Here is a 19984-nt window from a genome sequence, read left to right on the forward strand (position 1 = left end):
CTGCAGAAAGGGTCTGGGAGGCCAACGATGATGTGGAAGCCAAACTCCTCGAAGATCTGGAGGAAGAGGAGGGGGAGTTACCACAAGATCAAAGGGCTGACCTCACAAAGACCGCTGGTGAGTGTGAGGAGCGGTTGAACCAACTGAAAGGTCTACTCCAAGATGTGCTGTGGTCCGACTACGGCGAAAAAGAAATTCTCACCGCGCTCCAAGTGGCCGAGGGGGAGGGCAAACGCACAGGCACAGTAGACCCCAACAACAGCCTAGAGGGCTACGAATTCCTGCTGGCCCACTTCCGAGACCTGACCGAAGCGGCGAAAGAGGCTTTCGAACGGTGGAAGCGATGGGTCCCACCTGGTCAAAAGCAAAACATTCTGGACCGCCTGAGCGACCTCATCCAAAGGATCCCCGCACTTACAGCCAGGAAGGCAGACTTCATTGCTGAGAAACTGAAGGAGGAGAAGCGACAACCCACCCCTGTCTCTCACGCTCCACTCGTGCCTGCCATCCGACTCAAACCAACCGCACTCCCAAAATTTTCCGGAAACAAACGAGATTTCCATAGATGGAGGAAGGATTGGGAAGCCCTGCAGAAGCAAGGTGAGCCCTCAGGCTCAAAAGAAGTGAAGAAATTTCAGTTGCTGGATAGCCTGGAAGAAAGAATCACTCGAGACCTGAGGCTCTCAAGCTACCAGGAAGCAGCCGACATCTTCCGCATCTTGGAGAACCGGTTTGGCAACCAAACAGCTATTGCCGTCGAAATAGTGGAGGAGGTGCAAAGGATGCCGGCTGTTAAGAACCATCAACCACGGAAAATAGTGGAGCTCATTCAGACTGTGGAGAAAGCGCTGAAGGATTTATGTGACCTCGGAGACGCAGGAGCAATGAAGAATCCTCTCGTCACAAAATCCATCGAGAGCAAGCTTCCAGAAACCCTGAAGAAAGAGTGGCTGGTGCATGCAGCGGACCCAAAAAATGCAGTGGTCCCTGGCAACAGGTTCGACAGTCTCCTGGCCTTCCTTAAAGACCAAGAAACCATCTATGAGCAGCTCGAGCACCTGAAGGAGGAGGAGCCAAAGAGGGAAACCCGGTCTGAGCCAAGGCACGCCAGGACAAGAGCCACCAAGTCCGGTGATGCAGTCTCTGGATGCGTCGTCTGCGGCGACTGGAAGCACAAACGGAAGCTGTACTTCTGCAAGCAGTTCCGGGCCCTGAAACCAGCAGAGAAGAATGCCGCTGTCAAGAAGCTGGGGGCATGTGAGAGGTGTCTGGAAGTTCATGACAGCCAGGCGTTCTGCAAACCCACCTACCTGTGTAAGCACCCGGACTGCAAAGATGGACGCCGCCCAGACCACCATTATTACCTCTGTCTCAATGCTGCTCCACGAACCACCACTGCACTGAGGAGTGATCACCCAAAAGCAGAGAGAAAAGGATACACTGTTGACCAGGAAGAATTCATCAACAAGCTCCCAGCTGAACTTGCAAAGCAGTGCAGAGATGTCTTCTCCAATTCCACCTCAAGGACACTGAGTACAGCAAGTGAACCATCTAGCCTCCTCCTACAATACGGTCTGAGAGAACTCCCCGTCATAATGATGCTCCTTGAAGTGACCGCAAACGCTGGGCAACAAATTGGCACCTTGATTGACCTAGCCTCGGACACCAATTATATAACTCACAAGGCAGCTGGCAGACTCAACCTACGCAGTGAGGAGATGACCCTCGTCGTCCACGGAGTCGGAGGTATGAAGTTCCACGTAGAGACGAAGAGGTACCTGTTGAAAGTCTGGGTCAAGTCTCCAAAAGGTGGCCTGCAGTCTCATCAGTTGATCTGTTACGGGCTGGACAACATAGCTGACGTCCACAACAGTGTAACGGCTCAACAACTGCACCGACTGTTCCCAGACATACCCATGGCCGAGCTCACCAGACCCAAAGAAATTGACCTTCTGATAAGCCACAGAGAGGGCAAGCTGGCACCACAGCGGATCAGGGTCATTGGAGACCTGGTGCTCTGGGATGGACCCTTGGGAAAGACAGTCGGAGGCACTCACCCAGACCTCTTTGAAGACGTCAAAATGTCAGCCCACACGTCGGGAACGCACTTTGCCCGGTCAATGCGAACTGCTGCCACCAAATATGAGGAACTCTCAGCCAGGCCTCCCATTCAACTGCTGCCAACCATCCAGTCTTGCCATGATGTTCAGAAAGCCAGAACCCTGACCACCGGTCGGGACTTCCTGGAGTGGTGGAGGTGGGACAGCATCGGCGCTGCCTGTGAGCCGAGATGCGGAGGCTGCCGTTGCGGAAATTGCCAACCAGGGGGCAAAGAGATGACGCTCGCTGAGGAACGGGAACTTGAAGTGGTGAAAGGAGGGCTCACCTACATCACAAGCGACCATCACAGCAAAGATCCACATTGGCACGCCAAATATCCATGGCTAGAAGACCCAGCTTCACTCCCTAACAATAGGGGAGCTGTGGAGGCAACATTCCTCAGAACAGAACGACACCTCTCAAAGGAGCCCAAGTGGAAAGCAGCCTACACTGCCCAGGTGCACGACATGGTCTCCCGAGGAGCGGCAGTCAAGCTGTCTGAGAAAGCCATTGCCAGCTGGGTCGGACCTGTGTGGTACGTGAGTCACCTCATAGCACCAAACCCTCACTCAGTCACAACTCCAGTCCGGCTCGTCTGGAACAGCAGTCAAAAATGCAGAGGAGTGAGCCTGAATGATATGCTCATGAAAGGTCCAGACGTCCTAAACCCCATTCGAGCAGTCCTCCTAAGGTTCCGAAGTGGAGTGTTTGCTGCTCTGGGTGACATCAAGAAGATGTACAACTCCGTCTGGCTGGAGGATCGTGAAGTACATCTGCACAGGTTCCTGTGGCGGGACACTGAAGATGAGGAGATCGGAGTGTATGCCATCACAAGGGTGAATATAGGAGACAAGCCTGCGGGATGCATTGCACAGCTTGCCATGCGGGAAACGTCCAACCTCCCTCAGTTCATGCACCTTGAGCAAGAGCGCCGAGTACTGCAGCAAGACAGCTATGTCGATGACCTTTTGACCTCCGACAATGACCTCAATCGCCTGAAAGCCACTACCACCAATGTAGAACGCATTCTCAAAGCCGGAGGGTTCCATCTCAAGCCATGGGTGTTCTCTGGGCAAAGTGGGAGGCAGGAGCCTCCAGAAGACAGAGAGAAAGCCAACACTGCAGTCATGGTCCTTCCCAATCAAATGGGTGATGACGACAACAAAGCACTTGGCCTTGGCTACATTGTCCAGGAAGACCAGCTCCATGTCATGTCGTCCATCAATTTCTCAAAGAGAAAAAAGAAAATGCGGCTGGGCCAAAATCTCCTTCAAGAGGAAGTAAGAGCTCAGACCCCAAATCCTCTGACTAGAAGAGAGCTGCTTAGTCAAGTGGCTGGACTGTATGATCCTGCTGGCCTCGTCACTCCTGCAAAGCAAAAGGGTGCAATCCTTGTGCGCAAAGCATTCTAGGAAGCCAAAGGAAGCAGTTCCTCCGCCAAAGACACATGGGACACAGCACTCTCTGATGGTCTACGAGAAGATGCGATCAAACTCTTTGAAGAATATGCCCAGCTCTGTGAAGTGAAGTTCTCCAGAGCTCTGACTCCACCATCTTGCACTGGAAAGCCACTTGCAATCACATTCTCAGACGGGAGTGAGCACGCCTATGGTGCAGTGATGTACCTGAGGTGGTGCTGCAGTCAAGATCCCGTCGTGAGGTTGGTGGAGTCAAAAGCAAAGCTGACCCCTTTAGACCAGAAGGGAGATGCTGTGAAGGCTGAAGTCTGTGGGGCTGTGTTCGCTTCCCGCCTGAAGAAGTACTTTGAAACCCACTGCAGAATTGAAGTGGAGCAGTGGTTCCACCTTGTGGACAGCCAGACAGTCCTGGGTGCGATCCAGAGGGAGAGTTACGGCTTCCAAACCTTCTTTGCAAACCGCATCGGAGAAATTCAAAGCAATTCACAAGCTCAAGACTGGTGGTGGGTCCCAGGACCGCAGAACATCGCAGACCTGATCACAAGAGGTGGGAGTCCCAAAGACCTGGACAAGAACTCTGAGTGGCAAACTGGTCCCAAGTTCCTTACTCTACCTGTGAAAGAGTGGCCCATCAAGTCTGCAAAGGAAATTGCTGCTGCTGCAAGAGAAGGCATAAACAAGCTGCAAAAGAAAGCCTTTGTGGCTGCCACAACAAGGTCTCAGTCTGCCAAGCAAGCACCAAGCCAAGATCAGAAACCAGCTGGACTTGAGCTTGCAGGATCTGCCGTTCAGAACCTCATTGATGTGGAGCGGTTCAGTGACCTGTCAAGACTCCTGAAAGCCATTGCCTGCGTCTGGAGGGCAGCAAAAAGGTTCCTCGGGCCAAGCAGAACCCTCAACAGACCAAGGTGGGAGGAAGTCCCATCGAGTGGCACCATCTCTGCCAAGGAGCGGCAACAGGCACTGACTGACCTTTTCCTTGCTGCACAAGAGGGCGCCAAATTCCCCAGCACCACGACAGACAGGCTTGTGGTCTTCAAAGAGCAAGGCACTGGACTTCTTGTGTGCGGAGGAAGAGTGCAGAACTTTGAAAGAGACCATGCTGCTGTCCCCCTGCTGCCGGCAGACTCATGGGTGTCAACACTGCTGGCCCGTGAGTCGCACGATGAAGCGCATGATGGAGTGGCCGGGACCCTGCTCAAAATGAGGAAGAAGGCCTGGGTCATCAGAGGGAGGAGGATCGCACAAAAGGTTGTTGACGCATGCATCCTCTGCAAAAAGTCAAGAGCAAGAAGGTGCCAACAAGTCATGGCTGACCTGCCTCCTGAAAGAACTGAGCCAGCTGCACCTTTCAAATTCACCACTGTAGACCTCTTCGGGCCTTACCTGGTCAAAGACGAGGTCAAGAAGAGGGTGACTATGAAGGTCTGGGGTGTGGTCTTCTGTTGTATGGCCAGTCGAGCCATCCACACTGAGCTGGCCAGCGCAATGTCCACAGAAGCTTTCCTACTGGCCTACCAGAAATTCTCTGCAGTCCGAGGACACCCCAGAAAGGTCTGGTCAGACCCAGGCACCAACTTCATAGGTGCAAAGCCGGTCCTGGCAGATCTGAATGAGTTCCTGGACAGTCAGAACAAGGGGGCCCTGGAAGAGACTGCTGCGAGGAATGGTACTGCATGGGAGTGGAAGATCCATCCAGCCGATTCCCCACACAGAAACGGTGCTGCAGAGGCTGCTGTTCGCATCGTGAAGAGAGCGTTGCAGAGTTTGGGGAAGGAGTCCATACTGACTTACAGTGAGTTCCAAACAGCTTTGTACTTGGCAGCCAACCTTGCAAATGAACGCCCGATTGATGCCAGGATACAGAGCCGGGAGGACTGTGTCCAGTATGTAACTCCTAACTCTCTCCTGTTGGGAAGAGCCTCCCAAAGTAGTGACGTCAAGACTTTTGATTTTACCACATACCCTTACAAAAGACTCCAAGCAATGCAGTCAGAAGTCAGCAAGTTCTGGAGAAACTGGAGTCAGCTGGCTGGTCCCAACCTCTTCATAAGAAGCAAGTGGCACACAGCCGAGAGGAACGTGGCTGTTGGAGACATCGTCTGGCTGTGCGACCAGAATGCAATGAGAGGCCAATTCAGACTGGGCAGAGTGGTCAGCACCAACCCCGACAGCAAGGGCATCGTGAGGGATGCGAACGTGAGGGTCATCCCCAGTTTCTGCGTTCCACTTGTGAAAGCTGTGGATGCGAAGAAGGCTGCTGACCAGAAGGGGGCGACCCAAGCAACCGTCCTCCACAGAGATGTCCGGCGTCTGGTCGTCCTGCTGCCCATCGAAGAGCAAAAGGGTCACTGACAGTGTATTTAGCTTGAGTAGCGACCTTACCAGTATAGCTACTGTAAAGGTCGAGTGGGAGGTGTGCAGTTCAATGAGAGTTTTGTATTTATTTTAATTTCACTTAAATTCACGGGAGAAAATTTGAAAAAAAAAGAAAAAAAATGGGAGGTGTTTAACCTGCGCTAAGCGCAAGCCACCTAATTAGCGCTGTGTGCGTTGGCTGATCAGCGATCAGCTGTCCCTAGCGCAGCTGATCTGACAACGCGGCAGAAGTCAAACTCAGGTGCGTTTAATTAAGTTGCCTCACTCCAGTTGGAAAAAGACACGGTAAGAGTCACACACAAAAGCTTGCTGTGCTTGACTAATGCTGGCTAAAATTCTGTGCAACACTGACACTGAAACTTGGAGAGGCAGCCGGTAAGAACTTCTGAGTTTGTCCTACATCGCGGTTGTTTGTGTTAACTTGTTTGTAGCGAGATGTGATGCGCTATGGCATTTAACCAGTGTTTGTCTGGACTGCATATGGTAGTATTTGTTTTCGGACTGCTGTTTCCTTCCTTAGTTACAATGAGTGAAACAGTGAAACATTGTAAAGTTAATAGCCAGGCACAAGTTGGTTTGATTCACTAACGCTCTATCTGTTATTTAATGCTGTTGTTTCCAGCCGACGCTTGGCAATTGCGCTCAGTTAGTGGGGTTGCCTATGGTCAAAATTAAGTTAAATATTTAATGTGTATAAATGCTCATTTTATTCACATCGAATTCTATTTTTCTACAGAAATGTATTTTTATGACTAATCTATAGTGTATTTATATTACAAAGTTTATCTTTGACATATTTATATGAAGCATTTTTGCATATTACATATTTGCACTTTGCATGAACGCACTGCTCTTTACTGCTTACTAATGTCATGTTCTTTTTCTGCTATATCTCCCTTCAGGTTTTTTACCTGCCTAGCAAAGGGACTAACGGGACTAAAGACCTGCTCTGTTTCCTGTTGATTTGTGATGAACCTTGAATGCCTTGAACTCTAAATAAAAAGAAAAAAAAAGGAGAAACTAAAACGGAACTCAGTAGTCCTGTCCATGCTTGAGTGAATTCCAGTGCCTTCAGCTCCACCAGTGTCACCTTTTCAAGTTGGGGAAAAATGCACAGAGGATAAAACAAACAAACCAAACAAAACTGAAAACAAAGAAAAAACTCAAAACAAAACTAAACAAAACCAAACAACTTGACAGCTATGCATGGTGTGACCTTTTCTCATTTTTCAGTTTTACAATATTTTGGTCAGCACTCTTAAAAGAAGAAAAAAATGTTGGGTGAAGCCTGCTCCAACCTTTATGAATGTTGGTTGGTTGCAATAAGAGATTCAACAATTTGGTTTCTAATAGCGAATAGAGTTTGGTTTCTCCAAGAACCATAACAACATGTGTTTTGATGGTGAACCACACATATTTTGCTGGTGCCTACTGTCACAGGCAATCACTTTGGTTTGTCGAATGGTCTGAAAACAACTGTAGAGTAGCTCTCCTTAAATTAAGAGCTTGTTAGGTGCAATATGATGCAATAACGGTGCAATCAATTTCCTCTGGGCAGATATGACCTCTGTCTTCTTTATATATAATTCATGGCAAGAAATTTAGGAAAAATGACCAGTCTCACCAGTCAGGTAATCCTTGACTTTCTTGATGAGGTCCTTGGTCTCGTTTTTCTCTTTCTCAAATTTGCTCTTGCTGTCGTTGATCTTCTGTTTCATCTTCTCTGCCTCGTCTTTGATGCCTTCGTTCATGTCTCTGGCCTCATTAATCTAAGGAAGAAAGAAAGAAATAAGGATTTTAAGTGCGGAAGCTCCTCACGTTCAAACTTCAAGACAGAAAGATGACATTTTTCGCTAGGTCAAATAAAGGTGTTTTTTTTAGAGCAAGGCACTGAACCCCGTATAAAACCTAATGTCTCTGTTTCTCATGGGAGTCTGGTACCAGCGAGAGTGTGTGGGTGGGTATATACCGATACGCTGCATGTGAGTTTGTGGATGGATCGGGGGATGCACTAACATGGGAGGAAATGGGTTGGTTCTCTATAAAGTACCTCAATGAACCTTATTAATTTATACCATTTTGAGTGACCGACTCGACTCCATCCGACTCCATCACAACATTATACCACAAGATGAATCAATCCACAAAATTCTACATCAGAGTTTTATTTTTACTTCTCGATAAGTCAATATTTTAACATAGCCTTAGTTTTGAACATTGCTATGGCACTATTCAAAGTCTCGGGGCACCAAGAGTTGTGTGCTTGGCCCTGCCGTGGCCTAACGGTAGTGCACTCGTCCACTGTGCGGCCGACCCCGGTTCAAATCCCGGCCCGGGTCCTTTGCCAGTCCTTCCCCACCTCTCTCCCTATGCTATCGTAAATATATTATAAAATAATATATAATATAAAGTAAAAAAGACAATTAAAAAAAAAAAGAGTTGTGTGCTTGCCTTGATGGCAGAGTCTCTGAGCTTGTGCAGCATGTCGATGAGGTCACTCTCGGTCTTCTCGGCGAGGTCGGTGGTGTTAATGCCCAGCGGGAGGCTGCCTTTGCATCCGGGCCCGCCGCACTTACGCTCCCCAGCGTCCGTCTTGCACAGTGCACCGCCGCACTTGGCATCAGTGCAGTTCGCATCACCTGGGGCCCCACATATCTATGTCACACGCACGCACGCACACACACACACACGCACACACACACACACACAAATATTCACATATTCATAAGTACCTTATAATCAGAACTGCTGTGTGGTTAAAAACTGAAAGAGTTGACTTGTGCAGGGCTCTAAATTTACCTTTTTCACCACCAGCCAAAATGTCTAGTAGATGTTGATCTTACTAGCCAAACTCAGACTCACCAATGGGTCAAAGTGGCTAGTAAGTTTTCTACCAGCCAACCTGACATGTCACCAGAATTTGGCCGGTTGGTTGGTGTTAATTTAGAGCCCTGTTTGTGTGATTTGTAGAGTTGACTTGACTGTGTGTGTGTGTGTGTGTGTGTGTGTGTGTGTGTGTGTGTGTGTGTGTGTGTGTGTGTGTGTGTGTGTGTGTGTGCTCTGCTCACATATTCATTGAGGGGCACGATGCTTAAGGCTTTGACTTTCTTCTCCATGGCGTCCCAGTCTCCGCCTTTGCACTTGGACAGCTCCAGTTTGACCTTCTGTCTGGTGTCCCGCGAGTCGTCCTGCTTGTCCTGAGCATCCTTCAGCCGCTCCTCGTCATCCAGGACGCTCTTGTAACGCTTCTTGATCTCTTCCAGCGTGTCTTTGGACAAAAAAGAGAATGAGAGGGATTGCACACATTGTGTTTTTTTACTCTCAACATTACCTTCAAGGCAGCATTCCGGGTTCATTCGCATCCGCATTCATGGTTTTTTGAGCATGGTTCAGCACGTTTTTTTTGTTTTTGTTTTTTTTATTATGGTTCAATCATGAGAGTGATTGCACACATTTGCCTCGTTTACAAGTCATTTCATTTAGAATTATTAAAGGGGTATGCCACTATTTTGGGGCTTAATACAGTTAGTCGTTGGCTGGGCTTTATAAAGGTGGTAAAGTGTTTTATTTTTCATGTTAAGCGTTGTCTTGCTTTCAGAGTTAAAGAGTTCAAGTTAAAAGAGGTAATATGTCGCTAAGCTAGTGAAAGTCAATGGATCCGTGTAGCATTGTAGCATGCTACATGGATCCATTGACTTTCACTAGCTTAGCGACATGCTCCCTCTTTTAACTTGTCTTAAAGCAAGACAACGGCTTACATGAAAAGTACAACACTTTACCACATTTATAAACCCTGGCCAACGATTTTAACTGTATTAAGCCCCAAAATAGTGGCATACCCCTTTAACTCACTTTAATTTTCTGTATGAAGCTTAATTCCGCTTTGAAAAAGGAACGCTACCATAATGGCCTGTATAAAAAAAAAACACACAAAAAAACAAGTAAAGAATCATCTTACCATTCAGGGCTTTGGGATCGGTTATGGGGACTTCTTTCGTCTTGTCGATTAGCTTGTTGATGAGCTTCTGGAAGTCAAGCTTGATGTTATCTATCTCAGTGTTTATTAGCCTGGTGGGGTCCACGATGATGGTGGTGGGGTCAATGCTGTCTTTCAGCTTCCTACAGAGAAAAACACACAGACAGAGTGCAGCTAAAGATACAGGACATGAAAATGATTTTGTAAAATAAAGCTGTAGGTATCAGGGGGCAGACAGGGGGGACAAAGGGGACAATTGTTCCGGGTGGAGAGAGAGAGAGGGGGCCCAGAATTGGGTCCTCATTACATTATAGCGATTGAGGTAGGGCGGCCTTTCAGATGGCTTTGTCCTGCGCCCAGCCAAAGCTGTCAGCGGCCCTGCATACAGTACATACGGATGAACCCATCTTTTAAACTGAACCCATACAATGTCTCTCCATCCAACTACTACTCTAAAGCTGTACATTATAAAACTCAAATAAAAGTACCTAACAATTCTTCTGTGGTTATAGTTGATAGACGCACAGTATCATTCCCTGGATGCCATTATGGAAGGGATAATAGCCATCTCACACTGTCCTGTCCAAATAAAGGCATAAAAGCCCCTAAAATATTTATGTATATATTATGTAAAAAATAAAAAATAAAATTATCCTCACAGGACGCGCGAGAGGAGGTCCTCCAAGTCATCCAGGTCGGTTTGGTTGCCCGTCATGTTGAGGGCCGCGTCCAGGCGCGACTGCATGTCCAGCAGCCGCTGCCAGCGCTGCTTGTTGGTGGGCTTGATGGTATCGCCCGGCTTGGGTACCAGGCCTTGCATCTTCTCGGCCGCCCTCTTGACGTCGGTGACGTTGGCGGCCCAGAGCTGGGAGCAGGGGTGGCACTCGGGGCACTCGGGGAAGATGGCCTCGTGGCCCGGGGCGCACTCGTCGCACAGGATGCCCATCACGCCGGGGCGGCAGCGGCACTCGCCCGTGTCCACGTCACACGCCGGCCGCAGGGTGCCCTCCATGTTGCAGTCGCAATCTGAGAGGGTCAAGGTCACAAGAGGCAAGGTGGGGTCCAATTAAACGGAGACTAATTGAAGGGTTTTGTTGCAAAATGGTGTATCTCCATTTTGTAGAAAGTTGGAAAATTGACATATTTCTATTGGGCATTCCATTGCATTGCATTGAAAAATGCATTATATTTCGGTTTATTTTTCCAAACTATTTGAATGGCAAGAAATCACACATAGGATAGGACCTCTGAACAGTCATTTCCAATAATAACATGCAAAAGTAAAAAATGGACGATACACCGTTTTGCAACGAAACCTTTCAATTCATGCAGGTAATACACATTACACATTTAATGAGACTGTAATAAATAATACCGGTTTTTACGGTAAGCGTCATTTCATTCCATTAAAGTAATTTGAAGCCTGTAATTCTGCGTTGTATGATGTTAATCTCTAATGGAATTTCTGTCAATTTTATATAATGTCTTAAAATATTTACTTTTTAAATAACATATAATATACTAAACTAAGTATTTTTTTACACATTTATTGTCATTATTGTCTCACGTACAAAGGCACTGCACATCTGGGTTTCCAAAGTAATTCTCTCCACACTCGAAACACTGCTGGCCGCCGTACTCAGGCAGACAGGGGCACTGGCCTGTGACCTGGGGACACATAGTGGAAGGAAAGACGACTTGTTAATTACAGCGCTATAGACCACAAAAGGGGGCGCAATAAAAACCGTGTGGTGAAAGATTTTCATAGCAGCTATCATAAACAGAGTTATCATAAAAAGGAAGTGTAAACAGCATTTACTTAAGAAGGATGCAGCTGAGAGGAGGCGGTACTTAGTTGCCATTGGGGTGCATTGGTCCATCATATTTTTTAATACTTAGTGAGCGTGTTTAATACTAAGGGGCCTTGTGATGAAGTCAAGGGGGTGCTGGGACCTCTGAGGTCCAGGGGGCGCTGTTCGAAAAAGGTTGAGAACCACAGTTGTAAATGGACCTCACCTTGTCACAGGTGTTGCTGAGCGAGTGGTCGGGCTCACAGTGGCACGGCTGGCATCCAGAGTCCCCGTCCAGGTTCCAGTAGCCGTCCTCACACTCGTTGCAGAGCGGTCCCGTCACGCCCGTGCGGCAGGGGCACTGGCCCGTCTCCTGGTCACAGTGGCACGGGCTGTCCAGCGGGCACAGTGTCACCTCTGTACCGCGACGATCACAGGAGCACTCTACACACCAGACAAAATCATTACCAATTGAATGAATGAAAACCTTTATTGCCCCGAAGGGAATTTGTCTTGCGTTTAGGAGCCATACAGCAAACAATTGGACATATAGACAATTACAACTGTACACAAACACGAGTCTAAAAACATACAGTAGGCAGAGTACTGTAGATTCAAATAAAATACTGCCAAAAATAAAAGAAATGATGAAAGCAAGAAGGTTTGAGGTTTTTAGTTTAGCACTTGCAATTAGAAAGTAAAAAGGAGGATAAATTGAGCTGCTTTGATAGAGTTGCCAGACTAATGCTTGAGCTGGCCTAGCCCCAGGGCAGACTCTTGACATGATGTGTCTGGATGTGCGTGTGTGTGTGTGTTGTGTGTGTACTAAAAAAACTAACCCCTCTTTGCATCTGCACTTGTTGTTTTTGTATATTTCCTGTGCACTTTGTATTTGCTAGTGATGTTGGCTATGATTATGTCCTCTTTTGAAAGTTGCTTTGATTATAAAGCGTCTGCGAAATGCAATGTAATGTAATGTAATGTAATGCAATACTCAGTGTGTTCTCCATGTGTTCTCCATGAGTGGGATTCTAGTAGTGTTGGCTGTCTAGTAGCTGTGGCTCAAATGGTTGAGGCACCGCACTGTTACGCCGGGGAGCCAAAGGTCATTTCCCAATCCCCCCACCTTCTCTCTCCCACTCATTTCCTCACCTACTGTGATTGTCCTGTCCAAATAAAGGCGTGAAAGCCCAAACAATATTTTTGTTTTTGTTTTAAATCTATAAAGCAAGAGTGAAACTAAGCTGCCTTAGAAGAGGCATACAGTATGTGTCCCCAAGGGCCATTGTATTTGGCACCACTGCTGTGTGTGCACGTGTAACTGAGGTGTTTCCGTGCAGTCCGTCCCCCTCGGGGCCGCAAACTTGCCACCTCCTAATAAACGCATCGGTATGGGAGGCACAGCACGGTACCGCTGAGCTAAAGGACCAGTCCGATAGCCCAACACTATCGATACTGTATGAGGCTTCGGGAGGGAGGTTTACTAAAGTTCCATGCCACACTCTGCTAGTTGGCCTCTGTTACACTCACCCCCCTAAACCTCACTCCCATCCAGGGTCAAAAGCACCAGTGGCCTCCTTTACACACGTACCTTTACAGTCTTGTTCCAGAGCGTCGCCATAGTAGCCGGGCTTGCAGCTCTCGCAGGAGGGCCCCCGGGTGTTGTGCAGGCAGCGCAGGCAGGTGCCCGTCAGCTTGTCGCAGGCGTGGATGTCCAGCGGGTCCGTGTTGTTGTTGCACTGGCACGCCTGGCACTGGGCACCGGGCTCCAACAGGTCTCCGTAGAAGCCTGGCGAGCAGCTGTCACAGCGGGCCCCTGTGGGGTGGTGTGGAGGGAGGCGGCCACGGGTGGTTATAATATTTCAATCCAGTCCATGTAAATTTGATTAGTGGGTTTAATAACAATTTGAAGTGTGTGTGTGCATGTGTGTGTGTGTGCATGTGTGTGTGTGTGCGTGCGTGCGTGCGTGCGTGCGTGCATGCGTGTGAGTACCTTCGTGTCCGCTGAGGCAGTCACAGACGAGGATGTCAGTGTCGTCGTCCTTGTGGCAGGAGTGAGCAAAGTTGCGGCCACTCTCCACCACATCTGGGCACGTGCACGGCTCACAAGGCTCACGGAACACTGGGTCGCCATAGTAACCAGGCAGGCACCTTAGAAGGAGACATACAGTGTGCATTTTGTATCGTCAGAGTCGTCTTAAAAGAACACTCAAGGCATGCATTTAGAAAACCAATTAAACATGTAGTGCCTATGCCAACTTATTTAACCTTTGAACTGATATCTAATCTGACAAAACCTGATCCATAGGCAAATGGGGGCAATGGATGCATTTTTTTTTGTTTTCAACCTTTATTTTACCAGGAAAATAGACAGGGGCGTCCTGGCCAAGTGGCGGCAAAGGTTGTGTGTGTGTGTGTGCGTGTGTGTGTGTGTGTGTGTGTGTGTGTGTGTGTGTGTGTGTGTGTGTGTGTGTGTGTGTGTGTGTGTGTGTGTGTGTGTGTGTGATATCTGCCTAATCGCTGAATAGGCAACTGTGCTATATGTTTAATACGCCTTGCAATGTACAGTATTTTTTGTGCATCTTATGTGTACTTGTGTTTTCTGCTGTACACCTTCATTTCCTTCAAGATTAACAAAAGTTACTGTACTGTACTGTGCTACTCTACTATAACAAATTCAGACAAAAAAGCTCCAGCAATCAATCCTTCCCCAACCTATCACAGTTGTGTCCGGTGGAGAAGTCTCGGCAGTCCTGGCAGGCTCCGGTGACGGGGTCACAGAGGTCGGCCAGGCCGTTGCACTGGCAGGGGGCGCACTGGGGGAAGTCGAAGTGGCCCGGTGCACACTTGTCACAGTGCTGGCCTGTCACCTCAGGACGACACGGACACTGGCCAGACGTCACATCGCAGGCCTCCGCCGTGGAGCCGTGAGACTCACAGTCACAGGCTGGAAGAAGAGGGGAAAAAGAGCAGGTGTTTATGATGACAAGAAGAAGAAGAAGAAGAAGAAGAAGAAGAAGAAGAAGAAGAAGAAGAAGAAGAAGAGGACGACAACAACAACAACAACAATTATCATAGTCATAGTTATAGTCATGCTCATAATCAAATCCTATTTGTTGATTTCATATGAAAGGTAAACAAGGTCTAACAACTTTTGCCAATATCATAGCAAATTCACAAAAATGGTTCTGCGCGCGGAATCAGGTGCTAGGGTTGATTTTAAAAGCAGGCAGAGAGAAATGAAATACCAATTGCATGAGTAACATACGTCTGCATCCATTTGGTCTAAGGTCATAGGACAGTGGAGCACAGGAGTCACAGCATCGTCCAATCACGTTGGGTTTACATTCACACTGACCCCCAAACTTGGCACAGGTCTCTCTGTACGCGCCATCGGCATGACAATTGCAGGCTGTGAACATGAAATGAAAGAGAGAGAGAGAGAGAGAGAGAGAGAGAGAGAGAGAGAGAGAGAGAGAGAGAGAGAGAGAGGGAGAGGGAGGGAGAGAGAGAGAGAGAAAGACAGACAAAGAGAGAGACTGCTAGGTAATCACATAGGTACACTATTATCTTTATAATCATTAGTTCAGCAACGTAATTTTTCAGAATCTTTATTCCATTTCGCTTTTACATCTACTGCTATCCAAAGGCTATGAACGTATGAGAATGGCGATGAGAATTGCCTTGATGTCATCATAGTAAACCATGCTTCCCAAACGTGATGTCCTTGACTATAAGAGCATGAGGAAGACATGGTCTGCCATCAACAATAAAGCAGGTTGTTAGTTTACAAAACAAAGACACCACAAACACCTTTCTCCTACTCACACATTGAATTACTATTGGCTATTATGTCCTATAAGGTAGCCATGTCCTATGTAGACTAGTATGTTTGGGTAAATGATGGTGGTACAGTGTTGTAGATCACTTTGTTTGGATATCTCTGTTGCTCTCGCAAGCGTTCAATGTTCATTAAACACGGACCATACCACCATCAAGAAGTATGGGCTGACTATCCTTAACAAAATGGACCATCCCACCAACACCAGTTTGTATTGTTTGACTGGCCCACGTCAGAGCAGATATACTGGACAATATAAAATCTCAGATTTGCGCTTTCATGCCCATGGGGACCCCAGTTCGAGTTTCCCAATCCTCCCAAACCTCTCTCTCCCACTCACTTCCTGTCAGCATCTCATACTATCCTGTCAATGAAGGCATAACAATTAAATCACTGGTCAGGGTGTTGGTGTAACAAAAACCCTGATGGCAAGGCGGTGACTGTTAAGAAAACAGCCATGTTGAAACTCACGGACAGCTCCGTTGTTGGCGAGGGCTGAGATGCTGGTGAGGAGTCCCTGGCACTGCTCTCGAGAGACGCTGGCCCTCAGCTCCACACAGCGGTACTGAGGCTGGTCCTCAGGGGCCGCCGCACAGCTAGGGCCCGAGCTAGAGGGACCGGAGGGGCCCCCCTCATCGCCCCCCTCGGGGGCCACGGGAGCATCAGCCTGAGGAATCAGCCCCAGCTGTGAAGGAATACAGACATCATGGGAATGAATGAATGAATGAATGAATGAATGAATGAATGATGAATAAGTAAATGAATGAATGAATGAATGAATGAATGAATGAATGAATGAATGAATGAATGAATGAATGAATGAATGAATGTTATTTTCTTTCATTCACTGATTTTGTATCAATTTTTGTTTTCTGTTCTGTTCCCTGATTTTTAAAAATACTTTTGACCTAGCTAGTTGTCATCCTCAAAGCAAACATACTCTGAGACTCTTACTTTGTTAAGATAGACAGACAGACAGACAGATGTCCGACTGGGCCTGGAGGTGAGGCTAGCGATGGGAGTAATATTACATTAAAAAGACATTAAATGATGTGCCTCTTGTACCTAAATCTCCCTGCTGTATCAAAGTTTTCCAGTAATCAGTTGCCTACTATATCCATTTAGCCAAATGTTTTCATGCAAGTGGTAGTGATTTCCAAAGCGTAATTTATTTCAATAAAAAACGGGGAACACAGACAAAAGAGAAGCAAGAGTAACTCACAGAGTCAATAAGGATGTATATGTCAGATGGTGACTGTGGGTTGGAGGTCTTCCGAAGAGTGACATCCACAGAGTATGGCACGCCAGCTTCCAAACACACAGTGGAGTCCAACAGGGCCACCCTAAATAGAACAGAGTTTTACACTTCACATCTAGTGGCCATCATGTGTACTGTGTATCACTATTGTGCCAGCCGGTAGTGTGATACCTGTTGTGTTAAAATAGCAAAAGGCTAACCATGACCGCACCTTTCGAAACCTGGCAGTGTGGGAGCTCTTGATCACATCTCCAGCCCCACCTTGTGGTGAAGTTGTGTATCACAACCAAAGGAACTTCCCTTTCAAAGCACTGAGCCAGTGTTACTATCAACCAGCTCCATTTCAAGTAGCTGGACTTGCAAGTTTTTAAATAAGGATCTTGCTGTCCTTTTTGCACACCTTATTTCTCTTTTTCCAATGTGCAACCACCAAAGAACTTTTTTGTTCTTTGCACCTGATTTAGCACCTAATTTTACATCTGGAGCACAGCTACATTTCCCCTTAACCCTCCTGTTATCCTTGGGGTCTATTTGACCCCTTTCAATGTTTAACACCTGAAAAATACATGAAGTACATATTTCTTCTGCCTCATATTTGATGACTTTTCCTAAATAGATGGAATGAATGTGAAAAAAGTGAAATTTCAACAAAAATGTTTTTCCTAAGTGCTGTACTCATTTTGGTTACATCCGTGTTCTTTGGGGTCAATTTGACCCCAATTGTTTCACGTGTATAAAACATGAATGGAACATCCATATTTTGCAAAAAAAAATGTTAAAATATGTTTAGATAATGTGAAATACATGACAATAAGCTATTTAGCCATGTTTCTTCTGAACATTTTGCTTTTGTTGGCCCCTGATAACTAAAAAGTACTAATGACATAGGGGAGGCCTAAAACTAATTCACGGCAACATTTTGGACAGTGGTGACTATACAGCGTTGACATTTTGACAAAATCCACCAACTGAACCTTGTTGTACCTATAGTACCATCATGGCACCCACCACAGCAACCCCCCTACCCCCAAGCCCTGTACCCTGGGAGCTACTTTTGCACCCTCCCACTACACACACACGCTAGCATAAGATGGGTCACATATGGTCAGCATTGCTGTGCATGCTGTTCTGTGCCCAGCATACATAATTATAAGTGATGGTATATTTGAAGAGAAGCTTTATGATTGTGATCCAAATATTGAAATGGACTGTTCTGATGGTGACAACCCGTTGTACTTCTTCAGATGGATGCGATCTCATGGTTTGTTGCTATGTTGAGAGATATAATGGTGTTATTCTTCTCCTATATTCAGTATGGTGTTCCAAATTGACATAGTTGTCTGCAGCATTGGTTATAAACTGCTGCTACCTGACATAGAGAAGGCAGGAACAGCAACAGCTGTAACTTTTGTGAAGGACATACACATTGACGTCCATACCACAAGTTCTCCAGTGGGCTTACATAGTGAATAGAAGTAAACATACAATTTGCTAGCCCTGTTCCTTCAAACATTACCCCACTACCATGAACATGTAATATGTCTACAAGGAACACATGCTCATTTTTGCTAATGCTTTTTTATGCTCCTTATGCGTTTTTCCTTCACACTAATTCAAGCGTCGAAATAATGTAGAAAACAATGATTTTCTATGATGTTCCCGAAACTCTTGGTTGGCAATGTATCCATGTTCTTACCTAACTATTATACTTATGTTATAAATACACATTCAAACATTCAAGGAAAATTAATGTTGGACTTAAAAACCTTCTGAATGTTTGGGAAAATGTCTATTTCTTTTAGGGTCAAATTAACCCATACGGTAATAGACAGATAATATCCTTGATAATCAAATTTGTTTTTTCTTTTCAAATGTTATAAGTAAAAGAAATTCATATTTAGGGAGTATATGGAGCCACTAAAATTTCAATAATATGTATCCATATGTTTTTAGACCAATTAATGACATTTTATTGCTATTTTTTCAAATGTTCGCCTAGTCATGGATTAGTTTTTTTTGGTGTGTGGGCTATGTGTGGGGGTGCTAGGATATATGTAAAGGACTTTTTCTGTCACCAACAGAGCAATAATACATATCTGACACATAAACATGTGCCAAAGTGTTGTTTTCTACTGATTTTGTAGACATTTAAGTGGTTGGGGTCAAATTGACCCCAATGATCACGGATGTTCCAAAATTTGAGGGTAACAGGAGGGTTAAGTTACTGGAGGGAAATGAAATTTAACAGGGTACTATGGTGACGGCAGCCTGCCTACCAGAGCTCACTCATAGTCTCAAAAGGACAAATGGTAAACCAGTGACATGTGTTCCACTTCACCTTTTGGAGCCTGGGAGAGGGACATCATACTCAGTTGACGGATCGTTTTGACACCTGCCAAAGTCCAGGGGAGCTGAAGGCACCACCCGCACAGTGGCAATCCAGTCATCTGGGGACTACAAAAGAAATACATGAGTCTCAGGATTGAAAAAAAGACAAATATCCTTCTCTTGTATGTGCCTTTCCACTTCATAGTTTATACTTTACCTCCCTTTATGTTTTAAAGGTACACTGTGCAGGAAATGGTCAAAAAGGGTACTGCAACTATGCTGCTCATTGAAACGGGGCTGCCTATTGCCAAATTTGATCTTTTCATGAAAGTTTACTAAGTAATAAACTAATATTTTCTAGCATGACCTAAGTACAGTCATTTTTGAAGCTAAAAATGGCTATTTCTGGAAATTCAAAGTGTCGGACCATGGAGAAGATCCCCCTTTTCATGTAAGAAAAGTGCAATTTTTTCAGTCATAATGAATACTTAGAATTTTATGGTGGTGGTAAGTATTCATGAAAAAGGTAACATTAGTGAATGGGCAGCATGAATTCTGGAAATAAACAAATAAAAATCTCACACAGTGTCCCTTTAAGTGTTGAGTTATATATATAAAAAAGAAAATTAAAAACAAAAACATTGCTGCTCCCCATAGTCCCCCATACAGTACATTTTGCATTGGTAATTCAGCACCTTGAGTCATGTTCCAAAAATAAAAGAATCTCTGTATGCCTCTGCTTTTTCTTTATTTTTTTGGTCCTACATGTTTAATGAACACTGCAATATTTACTGTTTACTAGCATGATGAAGTGCATGTGAAGAGGGGTGTGAAGAGTAGGAACATTTCAATCGCCTTTGGATTAAAGAATATAAAATAGAAATGTATTTTAAT

General features: G+C 46.1%; 1 protein-coding gene across 1 annotated transcript in view; it reads right to left on the reverse strand.

Moving 5' to 3' along the window:
• The window catches only part of lamb4 (laminin, beta 4), a 49108-nt gene that overhangs the window by 5224 nt on the left and 23900 nt on the right, over positions 1-19984 (reverse strand). Inside the window, exons 17-30 of the mRNA XM_063197021.1 lie at positions 19101-19216; positions 16727-16847; positions 15976-16189; positions 14932-15075; positions 14379-14610; positions 13657-13814; positions 13255-13479; positions 11890-12107; positions 11445-11541; positions 10533-10899; positions 9856-10016; positions 8966-9165; positions 8349-8552; positions 7522-7666 (exon numbers count right to left, since the gene is read on the reverse strand). Of these exons, the coding sequence (XP_063053091.1) occupies positions 7522-7666; positions 8349-8552; positions 8966-9165; positions 9856-10016; positions 10533-10899; positions 11445-11541; positions 11890-12107; positions 13255-13479; positions 13657-13814; positions 14379-14610; positions 14932-15075; positions 15976-16189; positions 16727-16847; positions 19101-19216 (2602 nt within the window). The remainder of the gene's footprint in view (positions 1-7521; positions 7667-8348; positions 8553-8965; positions 9166-9855; positions 10017-10532; positions 10900-11444; positions 11542-11889; positions 12108-13254; positions 13480-13656; positions 13815-14378; positions 14611-14931; positions 15076-15975; positions 16190-16726; positions 16848-19100; positions 19217-19984) is intronic.

The sequence above is a fragment of the Engraulis encrasicolus genome, chromosome 4 (assembly GCF_034702125.1).
Source record: "Engraulis encrasicolus isolate BLACKSEA-1 chromosome 4, IST_EnEncr_1.0, whole genome shotgun sequence".
NCBI lineage: Eukaryota > Metazoa > Chordata > Actinopteri > Clupeiformes > Engraulidae > Engraulis > Engraulis encrasicolus.